The 23649-nt window shown below is 47.8% G+C and overlaps 3 protein-coding genes across 4 annotated transcripts; 2 read left to right on the top strand and 1 right to left on the bottom strand.

Annotated features, from left to right (window-relative positions):
• Positions 1-28: 28 nt before the first annotated feature.
• On the top strand, positions 29-1406 carry BDBG_03511 (uncharacterized protein). The gene is made up of 2 exons (XM_031721279.1): positions 29-1304; positions 1387-1406. Exon 1 carries the CDS (start codon positions 716-718, stop codon positions 1049-1051), a length of 336 nt encoding a protein of 111 aa, XP_031577783.1. The 5' UTR covers positions 29-715; the 3' UTR covers positions 1052-1304; positions 1387-1406.
• Positions 1299-6845, bottom strand: BDBG_03510 (enoyl reductase). Its single transcript, XM_002626300.2, has 4 exons — positions 6198-6845; positions 3207-6139; positions 2875-3090; positions 1299-2760 (listed from the first exon to the last, which is right to left on the bottom strand). Exons 2-4 carry the CDS (start codon positions 3241-3243, stop codon positions 2072-2074), a joined length of 942 nt encoding a protein of 313 aa, XP_002626346.1. The 5' UTR covers positions 3244-6139; positions 6198-6845; the 3' UTR covers positions 1299-2071.
• BDBG_16840 lies at positions 3490-23626 on the top strand (the record flags this gene model as incomplete). Of its 2 annotated transcripts, XM_031724712.1 has the most annotated exons (16): positions 3490-3985; positions 4058-5006; positions 5318-5636; positions 5694-5795; positions 5857-5905; positions 5962-6154; positions 6208-8389; positions 8457-8583; positions 8642-10137; positions 10295-14294; positions 14371-18129; positions 18214-18321; positions 18382-18456; positions 18550-22464; positions 22542-22886; positions 22955-23626. In XM_031724712.1, 8 exons carry the CDS (start codon positions 10090-10092, stop codon positions 23047-23049), a joined length of 12345 nt encoding a protein of 4114 aa, XP_031577782.1. The 2 variants fall into 2 exon arrangements, with proteins under 2 accessions (XP_031577782.1, XP_031577781.1); XM_031724711.1 differs by lacking the exons at positions 3490-3985; positions 4058-5006 and having other exon boundaries at positions 5274-5636; positions 5694-5791; positions 6310-8389; ... (3 more) ...; positions 14371-18321; positions 22955-23049.
• Positions 23627-23649: the final 23 nt, after the last annotated feature.

Raw genomic sequence — 23649 nt, 5'->3', positions numbered from 1 at the left:
CACTTTCTTTATAACCTCACGCTGTGATGGGATTTTCGTTACTACCGCGCTGCTTTATACCGGATTTTACCTGGGCAAATAATATCTCACCTACAGTGACCAGCAAAATACCAGAAACACCTCGCGCGACCCACCCTAAAGTACGCCGATTATGGGGCATTATCCACAAATATCTGAGATTGTTCTCTGAGTCTTATTGTCGCTGGGTCGGGGCTACTTTTGATAATCAGATTGCTCAGCTTCCATTTGGGCTGATTCTGAAGTGGTCTGATGGTACTCGGTTAGAAGAAGTCTTGACAATGTAGGTCGCCAGAAGAGCAGGTCTCCCAGTTCCGAAGGTGATCTGCTATGGAGACCATCCAGATACTCCGCATGCTCCAGTATCAATTCTGATGACTCGTATCCCCGGCGATGAACTTGGTCGAGTTTACAAAATCCCAAGTGACACTGAGCGAGATTCGATCCAATTGCAATTAAAGGGTTATTTAGAAGCAATCCGGAGATGGAAAAGTCCATGGGGGGAGAACAGAATTTGCTCTTTGATGAACACAGCTATTAGGAGCGTTCGCGTACCTAATCATCTCATTGGCCCTTTTGAGTCAGAACAAAAGTTCAATGAATACATGAATACCTCCGGAGCACTGCTTGGTCAGGGGGATTCCCATCAGAAACAGAATACAACAACGCACTTGATTGTGCTAGAAAAGTAGATTCAATGCCTCATCGTATCGTTTTCACGCACGGCGACCTCAAGCACCATAACATCGCTGTACAAAATGGACAAATTACAGGCTTTTTGGACTGGGAGTCAGCAGGCTGGTGTCCTGAATATCGGGACTTTACCACAGCCCTCAGGTTGATTCCGAAAGGTTACTGGTGGTACAACTTTGTGATAGGGCTTGGGGGCAGCTCATACATGGCAGAACTGGATTGTGAACAGGCGTTGACTTCTCTAACAGTTGATTCATATTCCGGTGACATAGAATTGAGAAGGGCAACAGGGTGCATATCACCAAAAGCCAACTTGTCGAAGAAATTCTGGCTTATCTAGCGGCCATGGAAGTGACGGGTTGCAGGTTCGAAGCACGACCAGCTTGATAAAACTTGGTGGCCGTAGATGTGAGAGCAGCTGCCTTTTGAATGAGTCTGCCTGCTGGCTCTCTGAATATCTATGAATGTCAGAGAGTTTGAAGGCACCCAAGGAAAGGGATCTGTAACATCCGCAAATGTTCTTCGCAGTAAAAAAACCCAAACCAAGTCAAATATTTTGAACACATTCATTTTTTCTGATAGAGTTGCCTAGGGTGAGTTTATCCAAATTTCCAAAACCCATTCAAATGTCTTGCATCATTCCTGTGGTGTCCGGCATACTGAGACCCGCCACAGGCATAGAATTTCGATTGCAAGCCACTAAGCAGATAATGATTGAGAAAATCGCTGTATCTACCTGGCACCAAAGGGTTTCACAGACATTCCAGGATGCTATTTACGGCAGCCTATCATTATCTACTACAAACAATATCTAGCCGTTCTACACCATCTACTTCCCGACCTCGAAGGATAGGTAAATAGTAAAAAATGTCCGGTTTGCCCCCAATAATCTATCCACGGATGATACAATGTTCTATCTATATCACACAACCCAACGGTTTTGCATAAAATGGATGAAAGCGAATAAACTATGTTTCACGAATGAAACGAATGAGAGATAAATTTAAAAACATTACTTCAACTAGTTATAGTACATCTGTTCGCAAATTGATCTTCCCCGGCTAATAAAACAGGATTGTTTCACGTTGCATAATATACACCGACGCCGAACACATATTTTTTTTATGGATTAAGAAAGGTTGTTACCCGAAGACAAAGGACAGGCCTCCTGCTGACCAATGTCACAATCCGAGCCTGCATTAAACTCAATCATGGCCACCTCGTCCTGTCCCACCGACAAACACCACGCCGTCCAACCCCTTGCTGCTATCCCCAGACAATGGTCGACTGATTTGATCCCGCGTCTAGGTAGCCAGTCGACAGCGTTAGTACCACCACCCACAAGCGGAAAGCACCAAGCTCAGACAATGCCCGGCAGCATGGCGAACCGCTTCTTCTTATACTTGTCACCAAACTCTTTGCGATACGAGCGCTCCTTCTGTTTCGCCCAGGTAATCATGGGCGCACACGCAACAATGATAAAGAGCACCACGCTCCAACTCAACCCGCTGACCAGATACATACCGACCCATGCAATTACCTCGAATAGGTAATTGGGGCACGTCACCCAGTTAAACCCGAAGCCACGCGGGATGCCCCGTTCGCTCGTGCCGGGCCGTCGGAGGTTTCGGAGCACTATATGTGCATTTAGATTTGCTAGTTGGCCGAAGGCGAATAAAGCTAGGCCAGTGTAGAGTAGGAATGGGTTTGCAGATTCAATCGTTGTAGATGCGGCATTGGAGGTTGGTGCGTAGACCCAGTAGGCGACGTTAAGACCTGAGAGGACCCAGTAGTGCGCGCTATTGCGGATGACGAAGACTGCGGGCATGGTTGCGCGGCCGAAGCGGTGGAGGAAGGCTGTTTCTAGTTCGCGTTTCACAAAGTGGAGGAGAATGAGGGCGCAGAACAGAAGTTGGTAATTGGTAACTTGGGGAGGATTAGGGGTGCGATAGATTTTGGAGCGCATGGACTGCATGAGGAATATTGGGTGGATGAGGAGTGGGCCGAAATATTCAATCAGGTAGACGGTTCGCCAGCCGAGTTGGACTCCTGGATATGATGTCAGAGAGATGATTCTCGCGGGGAATATGTATACGTATTGAGCATCCTAAGATGGTAGAGTGAGAATGCAAGAGGGAACAAGGGAACTGAGGTAATGCGGACCTAGATCTTTTATGTAGATGGTGCTCTGATTTCGGAGGCCGGTGGAGTGTACAGTGGCATCGCTGTTGTTGCGGATGACACTCCCATCGCTGGCCTTGGTGACCCTAATGCGGTGTATGGAAAGCCCGCATCGCGACGCGATGGTGTTATATAGCTCTGACCCAGTTGCGTTGGGATCGATTGACAGCTCTTGAGGAAGTTTGGCGATTGGATTGCCTGTCGAGAAGGTGATTGATTATATTGTTAGCTTTTGATACGCTTCTATAACTTTTGGATATATGGGCGTGTAAGGATATATCAAACTTCGGGGTACCCTCTAAGTTTGAACACACCTCGCGGCTTGATGCTGAGAGTGATATTTGAAGCCATTGGAATACAGTCTCCTTCAAGTGATCAATGAATCAACCAGAAATCGTACTCTCTTGGCCTGACAGTGCTTGCCTGAGACTGGGAACATCAACGAGTTGGAAGGTTACTCGGTTCCCGAGTTCAAGTTGGCCCCAGCCAGTAACCTTAAGGGAAAGAGTTCACGTGATGGACCCAGTTCTGCTTGGCGGCTCTCGAGGCATCCTAATCCGGTTACGGCAGTCCTGGAGCTCATTGCCAGTTTTATACGGATAGCGCAACATATTATGAGGTTCTCTAAAGCTTTTGAGTCTAACAAGTGGAGGAGGTAATTCAGTGTTAGATTCATGCACCCAGTGGTGATCTCATTGTCATCTCCTTTGTCATCCAATCTGTTGGCAGGGATAGATAGAGCTGTGGCATGACATGGAGGGGATGGGCCTGGATAGGATATTTCCTTGATTCGTTATTGGGTGAAGGCAATGATAGCTTCATCGTTATCCAGCAAACCAGGACGATATCTGGTGACTGCAAGGGAGCCCAGTTGCCGAACAGTATGCCTGGTGAGCGGCATTAGCAACTAGAAGTGGAGTGCATAACTATATCTTCCCTTCACACCTTACATCTTGCTTCTTGAAGCAAAGCACGGAACATTGCTGATTCAAATACTGTGACATCCGAAAAACGTATGGCACACAGCGTCAGGTTAACGATCTCAAGGGCAAGAGGTTTTGTACCGACACAAGCGGGGTTGTGCCCGACGTTGGTAGGCAACCGCTCAGCTCAGACTTGTTCTACTTATTTATAGACTAACTTCCATGGATTGTTGACATTACAGCTCGAAGGAGCGTACCAATGAATTGCCCACATTGCTTCCCAGCCAGCCATAGAAGATGACCAAACAATCGCTCACTGATTAATCTGATGAGCTGAGTTCGCCCAGCAAACGGATAGCGCTCTAAGTGAGGTTAAACTGGCATTTAACGACTTCAATACCCGAAACACCTGGGCAGGGGACAGTTGCCCCCAATTTAGCGGCTGAAAGAAGGGACCACCACAGCCTTGGATCCTTGGTTGCATCTTATTAAACCCTGAACATGATTTTGCGCCTTCGTTGTCCTCGTATTTAATAGCCTCCTTTTCTTTTCTTTTCTTTCTTTTTTTTTCTTCCTGTTTTGGGATATCTTTTAGCCTCTTTCATTCAGCCTGGTGGGTGAGACGAACCTCGTGCCGTCGCTGACAGCCGCAACTGATGGACTCTGTGCCCATGACGCAGGCGGGGAAATCGCAAATCTGGCCCAGATATGCTTGTACGCAAAACTCCAACCAACTTAGCACCTAGTAGCTCAAGGGATTGTGCATATCCCAGGCCTGCATTCCTTCCGCCAATCCCGGATTCAAACTGGCGATGACAAACGGGATCTGCGTGCGTCTGGAACCGCCAGCCCTGGATCGCCCGATGGTGGATCTATCTAGTAGACCCGCTGTCTCGTTCGAACTATGGGCGATGTTCCTTTGGGCGGATGTCTGCTCAGCCTCGCCATCAAGGAAACAGGATTCACTCGTTCTGGAGTGCGAATGTCAAATTTCCACTGTATAAATGGATCAACGAGTTCCATATCGTTGATTCGTGTGTGTTCTTTGATTTCCTTAGACGAATAGCTCTGCTTCCCTGTCTCTGTGCTCCCGCGGTATTTGGTGACTGAGATCAGGACCTTTTGTGTTGCTTTCTGAAATCGGATCACGTCCCTATTTGCCCGTCTGATCCAGTGGTTGCTCATATTTCGGTAAGTCATGCAATGTCTAACCATTATCTTCGCTGCCGTGCTATTGCCGCTCATTTGCTGCGGTTCATGTCTTCAGAAGCATCATCATGAGCCCCTATGTGTGGGGAGTGCATTGTAATACCATGTCTCAATGCCCTGATAAAACCTTTATCTCTGGCTTCATGTGCTAGGGTGACCATATGACACATGTCGCTTGGAAGAAACTTAGAAGCCCTCATATACCTGCTCTTGTTAGGCGTTCAGATAGCTTCCATCACCACCATCACCATGACTCTAGGATTGAAGCAGTGGGTAGCTAACATCTGCATCAGAACTCTAATCTTCCCTATCGTTGCCGCTGTGAAGATAACGTCGAGAATGACGGGATCTTCTGGGAACGGTTCTCTCCGCGAAGAGATAGAAGATGGCGTGTCAAAACTTAGTCAACTCATCCGCGCTTCGTTGCGGCCGCTGCCTACCCGAACTGGGGATGGAAGTTATATTGACGAAACGCCGCCTGAACCGACTTTAATCGATGACCTGAAGAAAGTCGGCATTAAAGATCTCGATACGCTGGTTGATGTTGTTCGAAATGCTGCGACGGGAGAACCAGTCAATGATAAGGATTATATCATGGAGAGGGTCATCCAGGTAAGGCACAGCCGCCAAACGAATAGTTGCCTCCAGAGATTCATTCTGGATATTTAGCTCGCTTCCTCGTTGCCCTCCAGATCACGAAATGCAGATAGGTTGAGCAACTCTCTTCTCTCTTTGCTTTGGAACGATCTAAAGCATCCGCCGTTGTCGTAGGTATCTATTCGAAACCTTTCCAGAGGATTTTTTTTTTCTTTTTTTGACGGATTATATGTAGTTATCTCGGCGAAAAGTATGTTTATCGACAGGCAGATGGTTCACACAATGTAATTTGGTATCCATTACCTGAACATTTCGGCATTCGAAGCTAAATGAGATACAGAACATCCTTTGGCCACAAATCGGAGTTGCAGGTTCTTCATATGCGAGGACTGTGCCATCGAAGTCCGTTCAACCAGCAGTGCTCCCAGACCCGGGGACCCTTTTCGATAGTCTGTTGGTTCGGAAACAGTTCAAAGCTCATCCTAATAAAATATCGAGCATGCTATTTTACCTGGCCTCTATTATTATTCATGGTAAGTTATTATTATCTGTGTCAATGATTTTTAGGGTGCTTACATAGCAGCAGACCTATTCCGCACTGACCGTGGTGACTATACACGTTCCCTTACTTCCTCTTATCTTGACCTTGCTCCGCTCTACGGGAGCAACTAGGAAGAATAGAATATAGTCCGATCCTTCAAGGATGGGAAGTTGAAGCCGGACTGCTTTTCCGAGACGAGAATTTTAGGGTTTCCACCCGGTGTTGGCGTGCTTCTCATAATGTTCAACCGTTTCCATAACCATGTGGTTGAAAATCTGGCTTTAATCAACCAAGACGATCGCTTCTCGAAGCCAGCTGAGTCGAGTGGGAAAGCATACGCCAAGTACGATAACGACCTTTTCCAAACTGGCCGTTTGATTACATGTGGGCTGTACATAAATATTATCCTGAAAGATTATGTGCGCACGATTCTAAATATCAACCGGACGGACAGTGATTGGAGCCTCGACCCTCGTTCTGAATCTATGAGAGGCCTTTTCGGTACTGAGATCGATGAAGCAGGTGGGAACCAAGTTTCCGCAGAATTTAATTTGGTATATCGGTGGCACTCCTGCGTTTCGGAACGTGATGACAAATGGACTCAAGACGCCTATAGAGAGCTATTCGGCGATGATACGGACCCGAACAAAGTAAGCCTATCTGATTTCCTAAGGGTTCTCGGCAAATGGGAAGCTGGAATTCCGAACGATCCTCTAAAGCGACCATTTGCCAAACTCACCCGTGGATCAAACGGTTTATTCGACGATGACGACTTAACCAAAATTCTCACGGAGAGCATTGAGGATTGTGCAGGGCCGTTTGGCGCTTCACAAATTCCCGCTGTCTTCAGAGCGGTTGAAATTCTTGGGATTAAGCAAGCACGCTCTTGGAGACTTTCAAGCCTCAACGAGTTCCGCAAATATTTCAATCTCAAACCTCACGAAACTTTCGAGGATATCAACTCTGACCCATATATCGCTGACCAACTCAAGCATTTGTACGACCATCCCGACAATGTCGAACTCTACCCTGGGCTCATTGTCGAAGAAGCTAAAGAAGCCTTGTTACCGGGAAGTGGCCTATGTGCTAGTTTTACTATATCTCGGGCAATTCTTTCCGACGCTGTTGCTCTGGTACGAGGTGACCGCTTCTATACTGTGGATTATACTCCAAAGAATTTAACAAACTGGGGCTTTAATGAAGCAAATTTTGACAACACCGTTGACCAAGGGCACGTATTCTATAAATTGTTCCTCCGGACATTCCCCAGTCACTTCAAGCCGAATTCAATTTACGCCCACTTTCCCTTAGTGGTGCCTGATGAAAACAGAGAAATCCTTACAACGCTGGATTTTGCCAGCAAATACTCATGGGACAAACCGGCGAGGATTCCCCATCCAACCATGATCGAATCGTATGCTGCATGCGACGCGATCCTTAAAAACCAAAAAGATTTCAAGGTTACATGGGGCGAGGCAATTGAGTTTCTGATGCACAAGGAGCGCAATTCGTTTGGTAGAGACTTCATGCTTTCTGGAGATGAGCCACCCAATGCGGCCTCCAGGCAGATGATGGGGAAAGCCTTATATCATGGCGAATGGGAGGCGGAGGTTAAAAAGTTCTATGAACATATTACGCTCAAACTACTACTCGAAAAATCGTACAAGATTGCTGGAGTCAATCAAGTGGACATTGTGCGAGACGTCGCCAACATCGCCCAGGTACATTTTGCCGCGAGCGTCTTTTCACTTCCACTCAAGACAGCAGATAACTCACGCGGTATATACACCGAAGCCGAACTTTATATGATCATGGCGCTTGTGTTCACTTGCATCTTCTTCGACGCGGACCCTGCAAAGAGTTTCCCTCTTCGCCAGGGAGCTCGGAACGTTACGCAACAGCTTGGAGATATTGTCATGTTAAATGTGCAGCTGATCAAGCAAACTGGATTCCTCACGAGTGTTGCTGAACGATTGTATGGAAACGATATCCTGATGGAGTATGGGGTCCATATGATTCGCCGCTTACTCGATACCGGCCTACCTCCTGAGGAGATCGTTTGGACACATATGCTTCCAACAGCAGGTGGTATGGTAGCAAATCAGGCGCAATTATTTTCTCAATGTCTCGATTACTTTTTATCAGAGGAAGGGTCTGTCCACTTGCCAGAGATCCATCGATTGTCCAAGTTGGATACCGCTGAGGCTGATGACCTTCTTTTGAAATAGTAAGTTATCTTCCCATCAAGGTCGCCGTGTTTTGTTGCGCCTAGCTGTGTATTAATTAGGTTATAGTTTCCTCGAGGGAACTAGGCTTCGATCAACGGTGGGCCTGTATAGAGAGGTTGTCACCAAGTCAACTATCAAGGACGGCCTAAAAGTGTTGAACTTGGAACCTGGAGATCGTGTTGCGTGTAACCTGGTAAGACAAAAGCAACCTGAGATCCATTGAAATTATGATGCTCATCGTTTTGATTTAGGTCAAGGCATCTATGGATCCGAAGAAGTTCCCTGAACCCAATAAAGTTGACTTGACGCGGGATATTGACTCGTATATCCATTTCGGACAGGGCCCTCATAAGTGCTTGGGGTTTAATATCTGCATCACCGGACTAACGGCGATGCTAAAAACGGTAGGCAAGCTGGAGAACCTGCGACGAGTACCAGGTCCCCAAGGGGAGCTCAGGAGGATCCCAGGGCCTGGTGGCATTAGCAAGTATTTAGTGCCGGATTATACTGGCTACTTTCCCTTCCCAACAACCATGAAGGTACAGTGGGATGAGGAACTACCACCATGTGTGGGTTAAGATCTCGTCAAATCATGTTTGGCCATTTTACGTTCCGGGCGCTTTGCAGCTTTATTCTTCTCGGGTATTTGTATGTATCTTTTAGCTCTTGAATAATGAAGGGCTTAAGTTATCAGCAAACTTTATCATCTGCTCATTCTGGGATGGACGTAATCGCATAACTGTTCACCATGCCGTGTGCTGGCACAAAAATACGACCGCAACACTGGTGGAGTTCAGAAGCAAGAGGGTGGTTAGTAATGCCGTTTTGCCTAGGAAAGTTGGTTTGGGGGCGATGAAGTCATCCCACTTGGTGTAATAATGGGTGATTGGACCATCTTCATTCTGAGCTTCGTAGAAGTTCGAAGTCCCATATCGATTCGCGGGCAAAGATGCGATATGAACAAGGGTCTTGAGTATATATCAACAACAACACAGCATCCAGCGTCTCACAGATGATGTGTCAGGCAAACCGAGATGAGGTGCGTGGAAGTTTACTGGGTAGGTAAGAGCGTAATTGCGGAGTAAAAAAGAGCAAATGGTACAGCAAGTTTACCGCCGAGAAGCTCCGTTCTGTGTATTTACCCGCGTAATTTTACGCGGTGACAAACAAGGCAATAATAATTTTGGCAAACCAACATCCAACCGACGACTCCTGACAACGCCCAACAAACATCTCTTCTTCACTCCATCGCCACGATCCCCTCTACCATCAAGCCTAGGCTCAGAGTCAGTGACTTCGTAATTAGGATAAAGTGCTCAAGCTTCTGGGAATACGACCTGCACTCGTTCTCCCCCTGCTCACAATTTGGGCTTGTCTTTACCCGTCACGTTTAGCCCATACCTGACTGAACCTGATCGATTCTGTCACCTTTGCTCTCTAACCGACCCGATCGACCTGAGCTATCTACTCAACGCATCAGATTCTTGCTTCTTAAGTCAGTATCTTATCCAGAGACCACTAACAGCAGGTCCGCAAATCAAGGATACAAGCCCCTAAATAGACCCCCCTCCTCAGTCAACCTTGTGGCGACGCAAGGCCGGTCAAGCAACACTTCTAGCGGAGCTTCTCGACCTCTACCACCACCAGGCTCCTGGTAGTGCGCAACCTCCCATGGTGGACTACAGAGCTATATTCTAATATGGGGAGAATAAAGAAGGTGGCGGGCCTTAAACATGAGGCTACAATCGTAAGTTGTATTCGCCTTGTCGTTTTTATATCATTTTCCTTCTTACCTCAGGTTCCCCACCATATCAATTTTATACCCGGCGGGTACGGGTATTGGAAATCTTGATTTGAGTAGGGGCACTTCTTTTTTATACTAATATCTTTTTCATTCTCTATAGTCTCCCGCCTTAGCTACCTTCGTTCAACAAACCACTAGCGTTGACATTCCGGAACTTCCTTCACATCTCTTGACCTTCCCTCGCCGATGGCCGTTCCCCCGAGGCGATCTCTATCATTGGATTGTAGTGCTGAACCGGTTTGATGCGATCCTTCAACAAGTGGTGGAAAAGTATGACCTCCATTTAGGCCCACAGACGAAGCCTTTTGGCCGCTTGGTTCTTCACGATGCATGCGTCTCCGCCGGTATTGCAGCAACGACCCAAGAGTCTGAAGCACATCTGGACAAGCTTGGCTTTGGGCCTGAAGGAGATCGAGAGTTAGTCGAGGCTCTCCTATCGTTCTCAAGACTGCTGCTGGAGAAATGCGGCAATCGGAGCCTATACAGCAGCAGCGATCGCTTGAATGACTTCTTGAATACCACGTCACTTTCCCTTCTTCAGAGTACGCTCCGTCTTGGTGTCAGCTTGGCCCAGCGATACTTTTCCAGACAACGACAATCGAATAGTACTCATTTCCATCAGAGCTTACTTGCCACACACTACAATATTGAATTGGAGCGTGTTCAGAAGCTTGCTGCGCCGTTTCCCAAACCTGCCCCTGCTAAGCCAACTGATAGTTCATCTATTATTAGCCTTAAGGGAAAAGAAAAGGCCACCCAGGTGCAGGTTGGCCGTCGGAGTTCCGTCACCAAATGCAATGCGAATGATCTAATTGCCCTTACTAAGGAGCCGTCTGATGCCTCGGAGCCCAATGGGATCCCTGCTCTGGCCTGGGAGGAATGGGCTAGTATTAGCATGTCGTATTACACGCCCTTTTCGGACACTGCTGAAGTTACCACTTTGGCAGGAGCCGGGAGCACCCCGAATCCCCAGCATGCCCCCGCGACCCCGACTCCTTTGCGTAGAGCTTCTACTCACCCCAGCTCAAGATTGAGTAGAAGTTCAGCAACGGATGATTCACCAACCGCTCCACTAACCAGCTCTCCAATCTATAAATACGAGGAAACAAATAGAGGAATTAAAAATCTAGAGATCCCAAGCTCGACGATAGTAACCACGAGTATTGAGGAAGTTTTGCAAACGCATCTGGAGGAACTTCCAAACGACGCCTCGAAGTATGAGTTGCTACAACGACTTCGTGTTGCATATGCTCTTGCAACTTCCGCAGAGACCAGGCGTCAGATTCTTGCCATTAGAGTCCTTGCAGTCACAAACTTGGCATACATTTATCCGGAAACTCTCTTCCAGCAAAAGGTCCTTAATCATGATTCTGATATTCCGAAGCGGCTGCAACTTGCCTATCAGCTTGCCGAGTTTGTGCACCTCGGTGTCGCAGGTGATATTACCGCTTCAACGCTTAATCAGACCTTCGCGCTCAACTGTCTCGACGCTCTGGCAAAACATAAATCCCGTTCTGCGGATGTTTGCGCGGCCCTTAGCGTGAATGTTAACCACGGAATTCTCATGTTTCTCACGCGCAAGGCTGTTGCAGACCTGGCCATCGAGGAGAACGCGGACGACCCACCTGAAGCTGACGACTGGAGAGAGACTCTGTTTGCACTCCTTCGAACTCTTCCAAATGCTGGCACGCGAACTCCGGAGACTCTCGTGGCGGCCGGATTGATTCCTCTGTTTGTCGACATCTTGAACCTCCGGACGGATAAAGCAAGAAAAATATATCCCCGAGTGATGGAATTCTTGGATACTTTTGTTCATTCTGTTCGAGATGCGTTGGCAACATTGGCTGGAGCCAAGGGTTTCCATGCGATTTCAGATCTAATCTCTTTCGAGACAAAAACGTCGTTCGATTCGGTGGCTAAGGATGCGGGAATTCCGGCACATTTTAAGACGCCCTCCATCGATTACCAGATTCCCTACTTCCAGCAGCAATCCCTGAGGTGGTTATTCAAGTTTGTCAACCATGTAATGCAACATAATAGTGGTGGATTTGAGCGTCTACTTCGGAATCTCATCGATTCGCCTCCACTTCTAACGGCTCTTCGTTTGGTCCTGGAAAACGCCCGTGTCTACGGGTCCCATGTATGGAGTGGCGCAGTGAACATTATGAGCCATTTCATACATAACGAGCCAACCAGCTACGCTGTTATTGCCGAAGCTGGGTTGAGCAAGAGCCTCCTCGAAGCAGTGACTGGCCGGCCCGTGCCGAGCGATACAACAGATGTCAACACTGCCGCTAGTGATATTGAGAACAGTGATCATGCCCCAGCCGAAACCCGACCCCTGTTTATTCCAGCCCGTGCAGAAGCCGGCGATCATGAGACTCTCAAGTCTAAGATTGTCAGGGCTCCGGATCGCAAGCTTGCTGAAGCAATTTTGCCTTCAACCGAAGCTATCGTATGTATCCCCCAAGCATTCGGGGCTATCTGTCTGAACCAAGGAGGTCTAGAGTTATTCCGAAAGTCAGATGCCCTTGAAAGCTTCTTTGATATATTCGAAAGTCCAGAGCACGTGAAATGCATGAAGAATGATTCGAATCTTGTTCGTGTTTTGGGTGGCTCATTCGACGAACTCGTTCGACATCACCCCCCTTTGAAGTCTGCGGTTATGAGTGCTGTTCTGCTCATGGTTGCTCGCGTAGCCCAACATTGCAAATCCAAAGCATCTGAACCTGGACTTGGTGCGAAGCTCTGGACTGAAGGAGAAGATGGAAAGCTTTCCATAGCTGGGGGAGCTTCTTCATTGCTTGGTGATATTGGCTCTGCTTTCACTTATACTCTTGGTAATCAGCAACCCCCTTCAGAGGCAGAGCCAGCGGGGCCAACAGAACCAGCAGATTCTGAGATGAGGAGTGTCACAACGACTCCCGGGGATGGAAACGCGTTGACACCTGCGAAGAAGCCGGAAAATGGCGATTTCAAGGACCTTGATGCGCATGGGCTTTCTGTTCCCAACTACATGTTCCCTGTTGTGAAATTCCTAAATGCTTTTTTCGAGAACCACACTATCTGCGCCAGTTTTATCGAGGCAGGAGGGGTGGAGTATGTCCTTGATTTTGCCACCCTTCAGAGCCTGCCATTCGATTTCCATAACACGGAAGCGAGTCAGCAGCTAGCACAAGTAATCCACTATATGGTTGAGGTGAAGCCTCACCTTGTGCTTCCTTCGCTTCTGAAACGGACCCAGGATGCAGTTGATCGTTTAGCTCCGTTTTGGCGACAGTCTAGTCAAACAGGATTTTTTGCTCCTTTGACAAACCCATCGAAGCAAACCGAGGATACTGCCGAAACTCCAGGATCCGAAGATGTGAAGGCTAAGGGGGCCTATTACACAAAACATCTCGTCGCAGTCCATACTCTTACAGATATCCTCCGCGAAGCATATACACCGCCGATCTACCCAACCCGTCCTAGCCAGCAGACATCTCCGTTTGTCCAGGTAAATTTAGCTGATAAATATGTTGCTCTTGTCAAGCGACTTGGGTCCTTGCATTCGGCTTGTGTCTGGGAAGAAATCTTGCTGCAGAAGGATATGCCAGAATCTTGGAATGAAGCCACTAGAGTTCCTGGATATGGGTTTGATGGAGAGGAAGAAATTGAACCGCTAAGTACTTTACCCGTAGATGATGTATCAGAGCCTGGGGATGTGGCCACTGAAGATGCAACTGGAACAACTGTTGCTGGAACGGACCCTGCCCATGGACTTCCCAACGGCGAGACCACACGTCGAAGCGCGGTTACTCAAACCTCTGTTAGCTCAGAGAGGGGTGCGACATTTAGGAATGTGAAAACTCTCCGTTACCTGCTCAGTTCTCTACCATCCTCTATAACTGGTTTCTTCCAACTTTTGGGTCATGGTCTCATCAGCAAACGGCGAATGGATAACTATCAACGGCAAAAGGCCGGCAACGTTGCTGATGCGATTGCTTCGATGATTCTGGAGCAATTGAACCTTGACGCGCCTAAGAAAACAACCTGTGTAAAAGACCGGTTTTCGTATCTCATAGTCATATTGTCGTCGTTCTCTCAGTTACTATTTGATAGTACGCTTTTCCCCCGTCCAACATCCTTTCTTTTTATTTTTTCTATTCGTGAAAAATGCAACTAACTTACTTGTAGCTACCGCTGAGCGTCCACATTCTCATTGCCTGACGATCATTCTATCGGCTTTCAAGAAGCTAAATGGGATCCAGACAATGAAAGGTTTGTGTGGTTTATTCCTGAATGAGATTAAGAACCTTGGCCCTCAAGCTGGGCAGGATAGTACTTCAAAAGATGTTCCTGCACGTCTGGCATCTGCTTATGGAGGGATTAAGATTATTCTTAATTTCTTTTCCGAGATGACATCTGCTCAATATATTATCGACTCTACCCAGACTCAGGCAATGGCCAGCACCGGCGGGGACCGTGACCGTCCTGACTATTTTCTTCCAGCGCAATTCTTGGTTGAACTTCGAATGGAGGTCATACCAATGGTGCAAGAAATGTGGAGTTCCGGGTTTGTGGAAGAAGCGTCGAGCTCTATTCTGAAATCTCTGATTGACATTCTCCGCTCTGTCCTTGAAGGAGAATATGAAACGGGAGCCTTCCGTCGTGGTGAAAGCCTTCCTGCCGTTTCAGCGGCGACTCCAAGAACCTTCACGTGCCATAGGGAGCGTCTGTCCACACTAAAAGAAAATGGTCATGACGAAAATCTTGCCCGAGAGGCCCTCTACCGCTGTAATAACAGCGCGCCCGCTGCCGAAGAGTACTGTGCCAGCCAGAAGGGTCTCCGCCCACCACCTAGGAGCCCAGTCCCTTCTCATGAACTAGAGCAAGCGACAAGTAGTAGTCCCTCGCTCCGTGACAGCATCTTTACCAACCTTAGCACCTCGCAACCGCCATCGGACGGCACTCAGATTTTGTCTGCAACCCCATTCGATATCGCCTCATTGTTTCCCCACCTTACCCAACCAAGTCCAAACGTCGAGGAACGTGGAACAAACCAAGCAGAGAGTGCAGCAACTCAAGCTGCCCAGAGTGAGGATACAACGAGTACTGGTGGGCTGCTCGCAATGAGCATTGATAATATTCTTAACGATCAGGGAGGATCCCCGGCTGAAGAGAGGAGCATGTCTGCTCAGCGCGCGGAGACCGCTCCTCAACCTCCACCAACTAGCCAACCGGCTCCTTCTCCAAAGCGGCGGGAGGTAGTAACTGTTGAAGACCTGGACAGTGAACGTGATAACGTCCGAACCAACCTCATTGAACGATGTCTCGATGTATTGAATGGTCATCACGACATAACTTTTGAGCTCGCCGATCTTATTGGGTCTGCAACCGCCAGGCTCCCTGACCCGGTCAATTTTCGTCGGGAGGTTGGTGAAACGTTGATGCATTTCCTGATATCTCTCCAGATGGAAGAAAATTTCCAATCATCAGGAAAGAAAATAGCGGCGTACGCTGGCTTGTTAGCCTTGGTACTGCAAGATAAGGATGTGTATGAAGCCACTCTTGAAGAGTTGAAGGAAAATTTCTCGAACCTGCTTGGCTTTATCCAAATCCCATCCTCTTCCGCTGAAAAGCCTACTGATGAATCATGTCCGTGGATTCCGCAAGTTTTGCTCATTCTTGAAAGAGTCCTTTCCGATGACGTAACGCCACCTTTAATTCGGTGGAACCCACCAAGTCCCGATGGGTCTGCCGGACCAGAAGAGCTAGCACAGCTTGAGGAACCAGTTATTCCGTTTTCTGACAAGATGGAGCTTTTCGAAACAATGGTTGATATTCTCCCTCGAATTGGCAAGGACGAAACACTCGCGCTGTCTGTTTCTCGCATGCTCGTCATCTTGACCCGTGAAAGGGATATTGCCGTACGGCTAGGAGAAAAGCGCAACCTTCAACGCCTGTTTGTCATGATCAAGCAATTAGCTAGTGGTTCAGATGACAGACTTCAGAATACATTTATGCTGATCTTGAGACATATAATTGAAGATAACGATACCGTTCGTCAAATAATGAGAAGTGAAATTGTTGCTGGTTTCGAAAGTCGATCACCACGTCAGACGGACACCACAGGATATGTGCGCCAATTCGCCCATCTTATATTGAGGAACCCGATACTATTTGTGGAGGTTACGAATGAGAAATTAAAACTACAGCGGTACGACTCACACCAACGACCACAACTCCTGGTCCTGAAATCCGAAGCAAATGATGCGGCTTCTCGGCGAGATCAGGGCCATTCTAGCCAGGAGGACAATGAAGGTTCTAAGAAGCCAGAGTCTGCCGGACCTCATACTGAACCTCAAGATGGGCAGCCAGCTGAAGGCAAGGAAGATAGGGAGGACAAGGAGGGTAAGGAAGGTAAAGATGGCAAGGAGAAGTGTAAATCAACTGAGCTCAAGGCGCCCGTTGTTGAAAATCCTGATGGGGTGATCCACTACCTGCTCTCCGAATTACTCTCTTATCGCGATGTCGACGACAAGGAACCACCCGCAGAATCTACAGAGAAATCACTACCCCGCACAGAGTCTCAAAGCGATGTAGAAATGGCAAGTGGACCAGCGTCGCCAACTTCATCTACTTCGGGGACACAGACTAGCAAGACTCCCAAGAAGACTGAAAAGCCTCAATTTAAGGCAGACGAGCATCCAATCTACATTTACCGCTGTTTCCTATTACAGTGTCTAACTGAGCTTTTGTCCTCATATAACCGAACAAAAGTGGAGTTCATCAATTTTTCGCGCAAAGCTGACCCCTTCGCCACGACCCCTTCGAAGCCACGCTCCGGTGTTTTGAACTATTTACTGAACTCGCTAGTTCCTATCGGGACACTGGATCATGGAGAATCTATCCCGTTCAAAAAGCGGGTCAATACGTCTAATTGGGCGATGCGGGTGATAGTTGCCCTCTGCACCAAGACGGGAGAGTTTGGCGGGCCATCCAGACGTCGCACTGTTGTAAATGACGACAACGAACCTGAGCTCCTATTTGTCCGCAAGTTTGTCCTCGAGCATGCCCTGAAATCCTACAAAGATGCCAATGCTTCGACTGAACCTCTTGATGCGAAATATGCCCGACTTCTTAGTTTAGCCGATCTATTTGATAAGATGCTCTCAGGGGGCACAAGTGGAGATGGCACCACGCATTTTCCTTCGTCTACTCGGCAGGTTGCGAAAACTATGTTTGAAAAGAATTTCATTTCAGCCTTTACAGCGTCTATATCCGATATAGATTTGAATTTCCCTCCAGCAAAGAGGGCTGTTAAATACATTCTTCGACCGCTGAACAAACTAACACAAACTGCAGTCTTGTTGAGTGAAACATCAAGCATTCCAACCATGCCAGGGCAAACCGATGAAGATGATGATATATCCTCGGCGACCTCTGTATCGGATATGGAAGATGAGCGGGAAGAAACCCCCGATCTTTTCCGACATTCTACGCTTGGCATGTTCGAACCAAACCATGAGGAGGGTACTACTAGCGAAGAGGACTCGGAGGACGATGAAGAGATGTACGATGACGAGTATGATGAAGAAATGGATTATGAAGAGGATATGCCGGAAAACGATGGAGAGGTCGTTAGTGACGAAGATGAAGAGGATATGGACGAGCGAGGGCCTATTGAAGGTTTGCCTGGGGATTCCGGTATGGATATTGAAGTCCTCATCGAAGGAGATGACGATGACGACGACGATGATGACGATGACGATGATGACGACGACGATGAGGACGATGAAGATGACGACGAGGACGAAGAAGGTTCGTCGGCCATGGACGATGACTTGATCGCGGGTGAAATCACTGGAGACAATGACAACGACAGCCTCCAGGATGGAGACGAAGGTGAATGGGAAAGTGAAGATATCTCGGACAATGATGAGGAGGAAGACGGTATGAATCAACTAGAGAACGAACTGGGTGATTTTGCTCAAGGAGACCACGGGTCTAACTTGCAAAATGTGTTACGGATTCTAGGGGAGCAAAATAGAAACCGCCTTGATATTCACCGTCTTGAATTAGATATAGGAATGGGAGAAGAACTTCATGACGACCTGATGGACGACGAAATGCAGGATGACCAAGGTAAGATTCTCATTCTTCCCACTCCTAACTGTTTGCGATGTCCTCTTACGATTTCCATAGACGAGGATGACGAAATTGATGAGCTGGAAGGGTTGGACGAAGTGGACGACGATGAAGACCTGATCCAGACCTTCGGTATGATATTATTTTTCTCATGTTATTTGTGTTATTTTTTGCCTTTTATGTTTACTTTTGAAAGGGAGTTCTTGCTGATAATATATGATACAGATTTCGATCACGCAGGCCAATTTATGTTGCATGACACTGATGCATCAATGGATCACCGCCACGCGCCTCATGGTCGATTCCGTGGAATCCCTCCCCCTCCATGGAGCATGTTTTCTGGAGGCCTGGGAAATCGTCACGGTATCGTACCTATCCAGGGTTATAGAACCCATCGGAATCAAATTCCCTCACGTGGAAATGACGATGGGAGCAATCCACTGCTACGTCGTAACGACCGCCCTACGGACGTTGCGCCTGGAGCTAGAGGTCCTCCCGAAGCTTTGAGTGATTGGGTCCATGCAATTGATCCTAACCACCAAGGGCGTCTTCTCTCGATGGATAGCCCGGTTACATTCATGAACGCAATTATGCAAGCTCTCGGTCAAGGTGGCGGTGGTTTTGGTGTGGTTAGCCGACCAGAAGGAGTCCGTGTTCGTCTTGACCAGCGTCCTATTTTCACCAGTCGTATCCAGGATTTGTTTGGCGTTAGTCGACCCCAAGCGACCACTAGACGTCCTCGTGACGATCCTTATCAAGCGGTCACATTTGTCCTATCGACAACCTCGACTCGTTGGCAAGAAGAAGCACGACTCTTGTTTAATAATTCGTACTTGGAGAAAGCCCAGCGGGTTGTAAATTCCCTCCTTAAAGTTCTTGTTCCCCCGGCTATTGAAGAAGAAAAAGTTAGACAAAAGCAATTGGAGGAAGAGCTTAAGCGACGAGAGGAGGAGAGAATCGAGCGAGAGCGTCAAGAACAACTCGCGAAGGATGAAGCTGAGCGGGAGAGAAAACGGAAGGAGGAGGAAGAGGAAGCGTTAAGGCGTCAAGAAGAAGCTGAGAGAGCCGAGAGAGCCGCTGAAGAAAGTGCACAGCAAGCCGCTGAACATCCTGAAGGAGAGCCTATGGACGGTGTGCAGCCTACTGAACCAACACAAGAACAAGCCGCTGCTCCAGGCGAGGGCGAGGCTGCGGCGGCCGGCCCTTCCGAACCTGCGCCCCGGGTTCACACCACAATCCGCGGTCGCCAACTTGACATTACTGGAATGGATATTGACCCAGAATATTTAGAAGCACTTCCTGAAGACATCCGTGAAGAGGTCATAATGCAGCAACTCACTGAGCAAAGATCACAGGCTGCTGCATCCGGCGAAGAGCCAAGCGAGATAAACCCGGAGTTTTTGGAAGCGTTACCCCCTGATATCCGTGATGAAATTCTGCAACAGGAGGTCGCTGATCGTCGACGACGTGAGCGAGAGGCTGCCCGTCGAAATGCAGCTGCAAGTGGTGGCGCAGCTGCTCCGGATGATATGGATCCTGCCAGCTTCATTGCTACGTTGGATCCTTCCCTAAGACAAACCGTACTCGCTGATCAACCCGAAGAAATTCTTGCATCTCTTGGTCCTGAATTTGTCTCGGAAGCGCGCGCTCTCACGGGGCGAAGACTTGCTCAGTTTGCCGATATAGGCAGGCTAGACCAGCGATCGCGACCTGACGCTGCTCAACGTGACCATGGAGCCAAAAAACCTCAACGCCGTCAAATTGTCCAGATGCTCGACAAGGCTGGCGTAGCTACCCTCCTCCGTCTCATGTTCATGCCTCTGCAGGGAAATGCACGGCATCATATCAATGACATCCTTCATAACGTCTGCCAAAACCGCCAAAATCGTTCTGAGGTGCTAAGTCTCCTGCTTCTGATTCTCCAAGATGGAAGCGCGGACGTTTCTGCTGTCGAGCGCAGTTTTGCTCATTTGTCGCTGCGTGCTAAGACCCCAACAGCGGCGCAGCGGACCCCACAGTTGAAGCGAACGTTGTCATTGCCAGTTCCTGGTGCCAATAATGACGTCACGCCTTTGGTTGTGATTCAACAGTGCTTGGGAGCCCTATCTTTCCTCACGCAATACAATCCCCATATCGCATGGTTTTTCCTCACGGAGCACGACACAGCGGCGTCCCTCAAAATGAAAGCGCTGAGGAAAGGAAAAGGCAAAGAAAATAGAGCCTCTAAGTTCGCGCTCAACTCACTCCTGTCCCTGCTTGATCGCAAGTCGATCATGGATAGCCCAAGTTGCATGGAACAGCTCTCAAGCCTTCTCAGTAGCATCACTCAGCCATTAACGCTCCTCCTACGAAAAGACAAGGAACGGCATGAGAAAGAAACCAAGGAGAAAGAGGCCAAGGAGAAAGAGGCCAAGGAGAAAGAAGCGGAACGCACCGAAGCCACTGCTGAAAGTACACAATCTGCGCAACCCACCGAGGCTCCTCCCCAGGAAACTGAGGGCACTCGTACTGCCGATGAGACTGCTCCGCATAGTGATACAACGATGGCTGATGCTGGACCCACAGAGCAAGGTCAAGATCGTGCTGAAGGTCAAGAAGAAGCGAGTGGGTCATCTATTGAAGAAAAGGCAGAACCTTCAAAACTGGCTGAGGAAGAGAAGCAGAAGAAGCCTCGTATCCCTGAGCCTCCTGTGGTACCAGAACACAATCTTCAATTAGTTGTCCGCATCCTTGCTGCCCGAGAATGTAATGGCAAAACTTTCCGAGAGACCCTTTCGACCATCAACAATCTCTCCGCTATCCCTGGAGCCAAGGAAGTGTTTGGTAAAGAATTGATTGCCCAGACACAAGCTCTAAGTAATTCAATACTGGGTGATCTTGGCGAACTTCTTCCCCATATTAACCAAGCGGAGACTGGTATCGAGGTGCAGGGCATGGCGCTTTCCAAATTCTCTCCTGCTAGTTCGGATCAAGCCAAATTACTCCGGGCCTTGACTGCCCTTGATTATCTATTTGACCCAAATAGGCTTGACAAGGAGAAGTACAGCGAGCCCGAGTCGTCTAATAATGAGGATGTTTTGAAGATACTCTATGAAGGTACCACATTCGGACCTCTGTGGGCGAAGTTAAGTGAGTGTTTGCATTCTATTCGACAGAAAGAAAGCATGCTCAATGTGGCCACGATACTTCTGCCACTCATCGAATCACTTATGGTTGTATGCAAGAACACCACGTTGAAAGATGCTCCTCTCTCAAGACATGGACGGGAATATTCCGTTTCTAGTCCCCCACCCGAGTCTGGAATGGAAGCCTTATTCTTCAACTTTACGGAAGAGCACCGCAAGATTCTCAATGAGCTTGTCCGTCAGAATCCTAAGCTCATGAGCGGCACGTTCTCTCTTCTCGTCAAGAACCCTAAGGTATTGGAGTTTGATAATAAGCGCAACTACTTCACACGTCGGATACATTCGCGTGGCAGTGAAATCAGACATCCCCATCCTCCTTTGCAACTCTCTGTTCGCCGAGACCAAGTTTTCCTGGATTCCTTCAAATCTCTCTACTTCAAGACTGCCAACGAAATGAAATACGGCAAATTGAATATTAGGTTCCATGGCGAAGAAGGTGTTGATGCCGGCGGGGTCACTCGTGAATGGTTTCAGGTTCTAGCACGTGGCATGTTCAACCCCAACTATGCCCTATTCATCCCTGTGGCTTCTGATCGCACAACATTCCATCCAAATCGCCTCAGTGGAGTGAATCAGGAACATTTGATGTTCTTCAAATTCATCGGAAGAATCATCGGCAAAGCTCTATACGAAGGACGTGTGCTTGATTGCCATTTTAGTCGAGCCGTCTACAAGCGTATCCTCGGCAAGTCTGTTTCTATCAAAGATATGGAAACACTCGACCTCGATTATTACAAGTCTTTGCTGTGGATGTTGGAGAATGACATTACTGACATTCTTACTGAAAACTTCTCCGTCGAGTCTGATGATTTTGGCGAGAAGCAGACAATTGATTTGGTTGAGAATGGTCGCAATATCCCAGTCACACAGGAGAATAAGGAAGAATATGTACAACGCGTGGTTGAATATCGCCTTGTTGGCTCTGTCAAGGACCAGCTGGACAACTTCTTGAAAGGTGAGAAACTATCGTCATACAACAAGTGCAGTTTTGGGTGTATTTGAACAGACGACTAATGTCTATTTTTTTTACAGGATTCCACGACATTATCCCTGCCGATCTTATTGCTATATTCAACGAACAAGAACTAGAGCTCTTGATTTCCGGGCTTCCCGAAATTGACGTAGATGACTGGAAGAATAATTCTGAATATCATAATTACTCCGCATCCTCACCTCAGATCCAATGGTTCTGGCGTGCAGTACGATCATTTGACAAGGAAGAACGTGCGAAACTTCTTCAATTCGTCACTGGTACTAGTAAAGTCCCGCTCAATGGCTTCAAAGAGCTTGAGGGTATGAATGGCTTCAGCAAATTCAACATTCACCGAGACTATGGGAATAAGGACAGGCTGCCTAGTTCCCATACATGCTTTAACCGTAAGTGTAATTCCATTGTTCTCACAAGTTTGGTATGAACATCTATCAGCTAACTTTGGATGCAACAGAGCTCGACTTGCCTGAGTATGACAGCTATGAAACCCTACGGCAGCGGCTTTACACAGCAATGACTGCAGGCAGTGAATATTTTGGTTTCGCGTAGAGGGAGCAAAATTGTGTACTTTTCGTGAATTTTTGTGTTTTCTGTTGTTATTTATTTCCCTTCTGATTTTTTTTTTTTTTTTTTCCCAGCCTCTTTCTTTCCAAAATCCCCTAACCACAGATATATCTTTGTCATTTCCATTTTATGACCTATGCACTATGCATTTGTTTATTCAAAGCATCTGGCGGCGCGCTCACCTTGATATTTTGTTTTGTCACTTTTGTTTTGTTCACTTTCTGTGTTTTTTTACCCTGATTCCAAACTGTACACTCGAACGGCACGGGTATTCGATTTGTTCTATATCGGAGGGGAATGGACGGGATAGGGGAGACTGTACTTCCAGTTTTTCTTTTCTTTATACTCCAGGTAACGGGGACCACGTTTCACTTTTCTCTGTCAAGATTGAGCAGGGATGCAGTCTAGCAACGGAGGAGAGGAGGTCGCCAGCCGGAGTGCAGGCCAGCTGCCGTGTCTACTTTCGCTCATTGCTGTTGATAGCCACCGCTCAATCTATCCCCTTGACACCCATGTATCTAGCTTAGCACTCTTAGAATTAAAAGTAGAGATCTCTTCCATGTTTTGCCTATTGAATTTGACATT

Source organism: Blastomyces gilchristii (assembly GCF_000003855.2).
Source record: "Blastomyces gilchristii SLH14081 genomic scaffold supercont1.5, whole genome shotgun sequence".
In the NCBI taxonomy this organism is placed as follows: domain Eukaryota; kingdom Fungi; phylum Ascomycota; class Eurotiomycetes; order Onygenales; family Ajellomycetaceae; genus Blastomyces; species Blastomyces gilchristii.
This window is presented reverse-complemented; position numbering and strand designations above follow the sequence as displayed.

Coding starts and splice junctions, on each gene's coding strand:
- BDBG_03511 (XM_031721279.1), top strand. CDS start 716: ATGCCTCATCGTATCGTTTTCACGCACGGCGACCTCAAGCACCATAAC.
- BDBG_03510 (XM_002626300.2), bottom strand. CDS start 3,243: ATGGCTTCAAATATCACTCTCAGCATCAAGCCGCGAG. Junction 3,091..3,206: donor TCTCAGCATCAAGCCGCGAG/GTGTGTTCAAAC, acceptor CCTTCTCGACAG/GCAATCCAATCGCCAAACTT. Junction 2,761..2,874: donor CATCTACATAAAAGATCTAG/GTCCGCATTACC, acceptor CATCATATCCAG/GAGTCCAACTCGGCTGGCGA.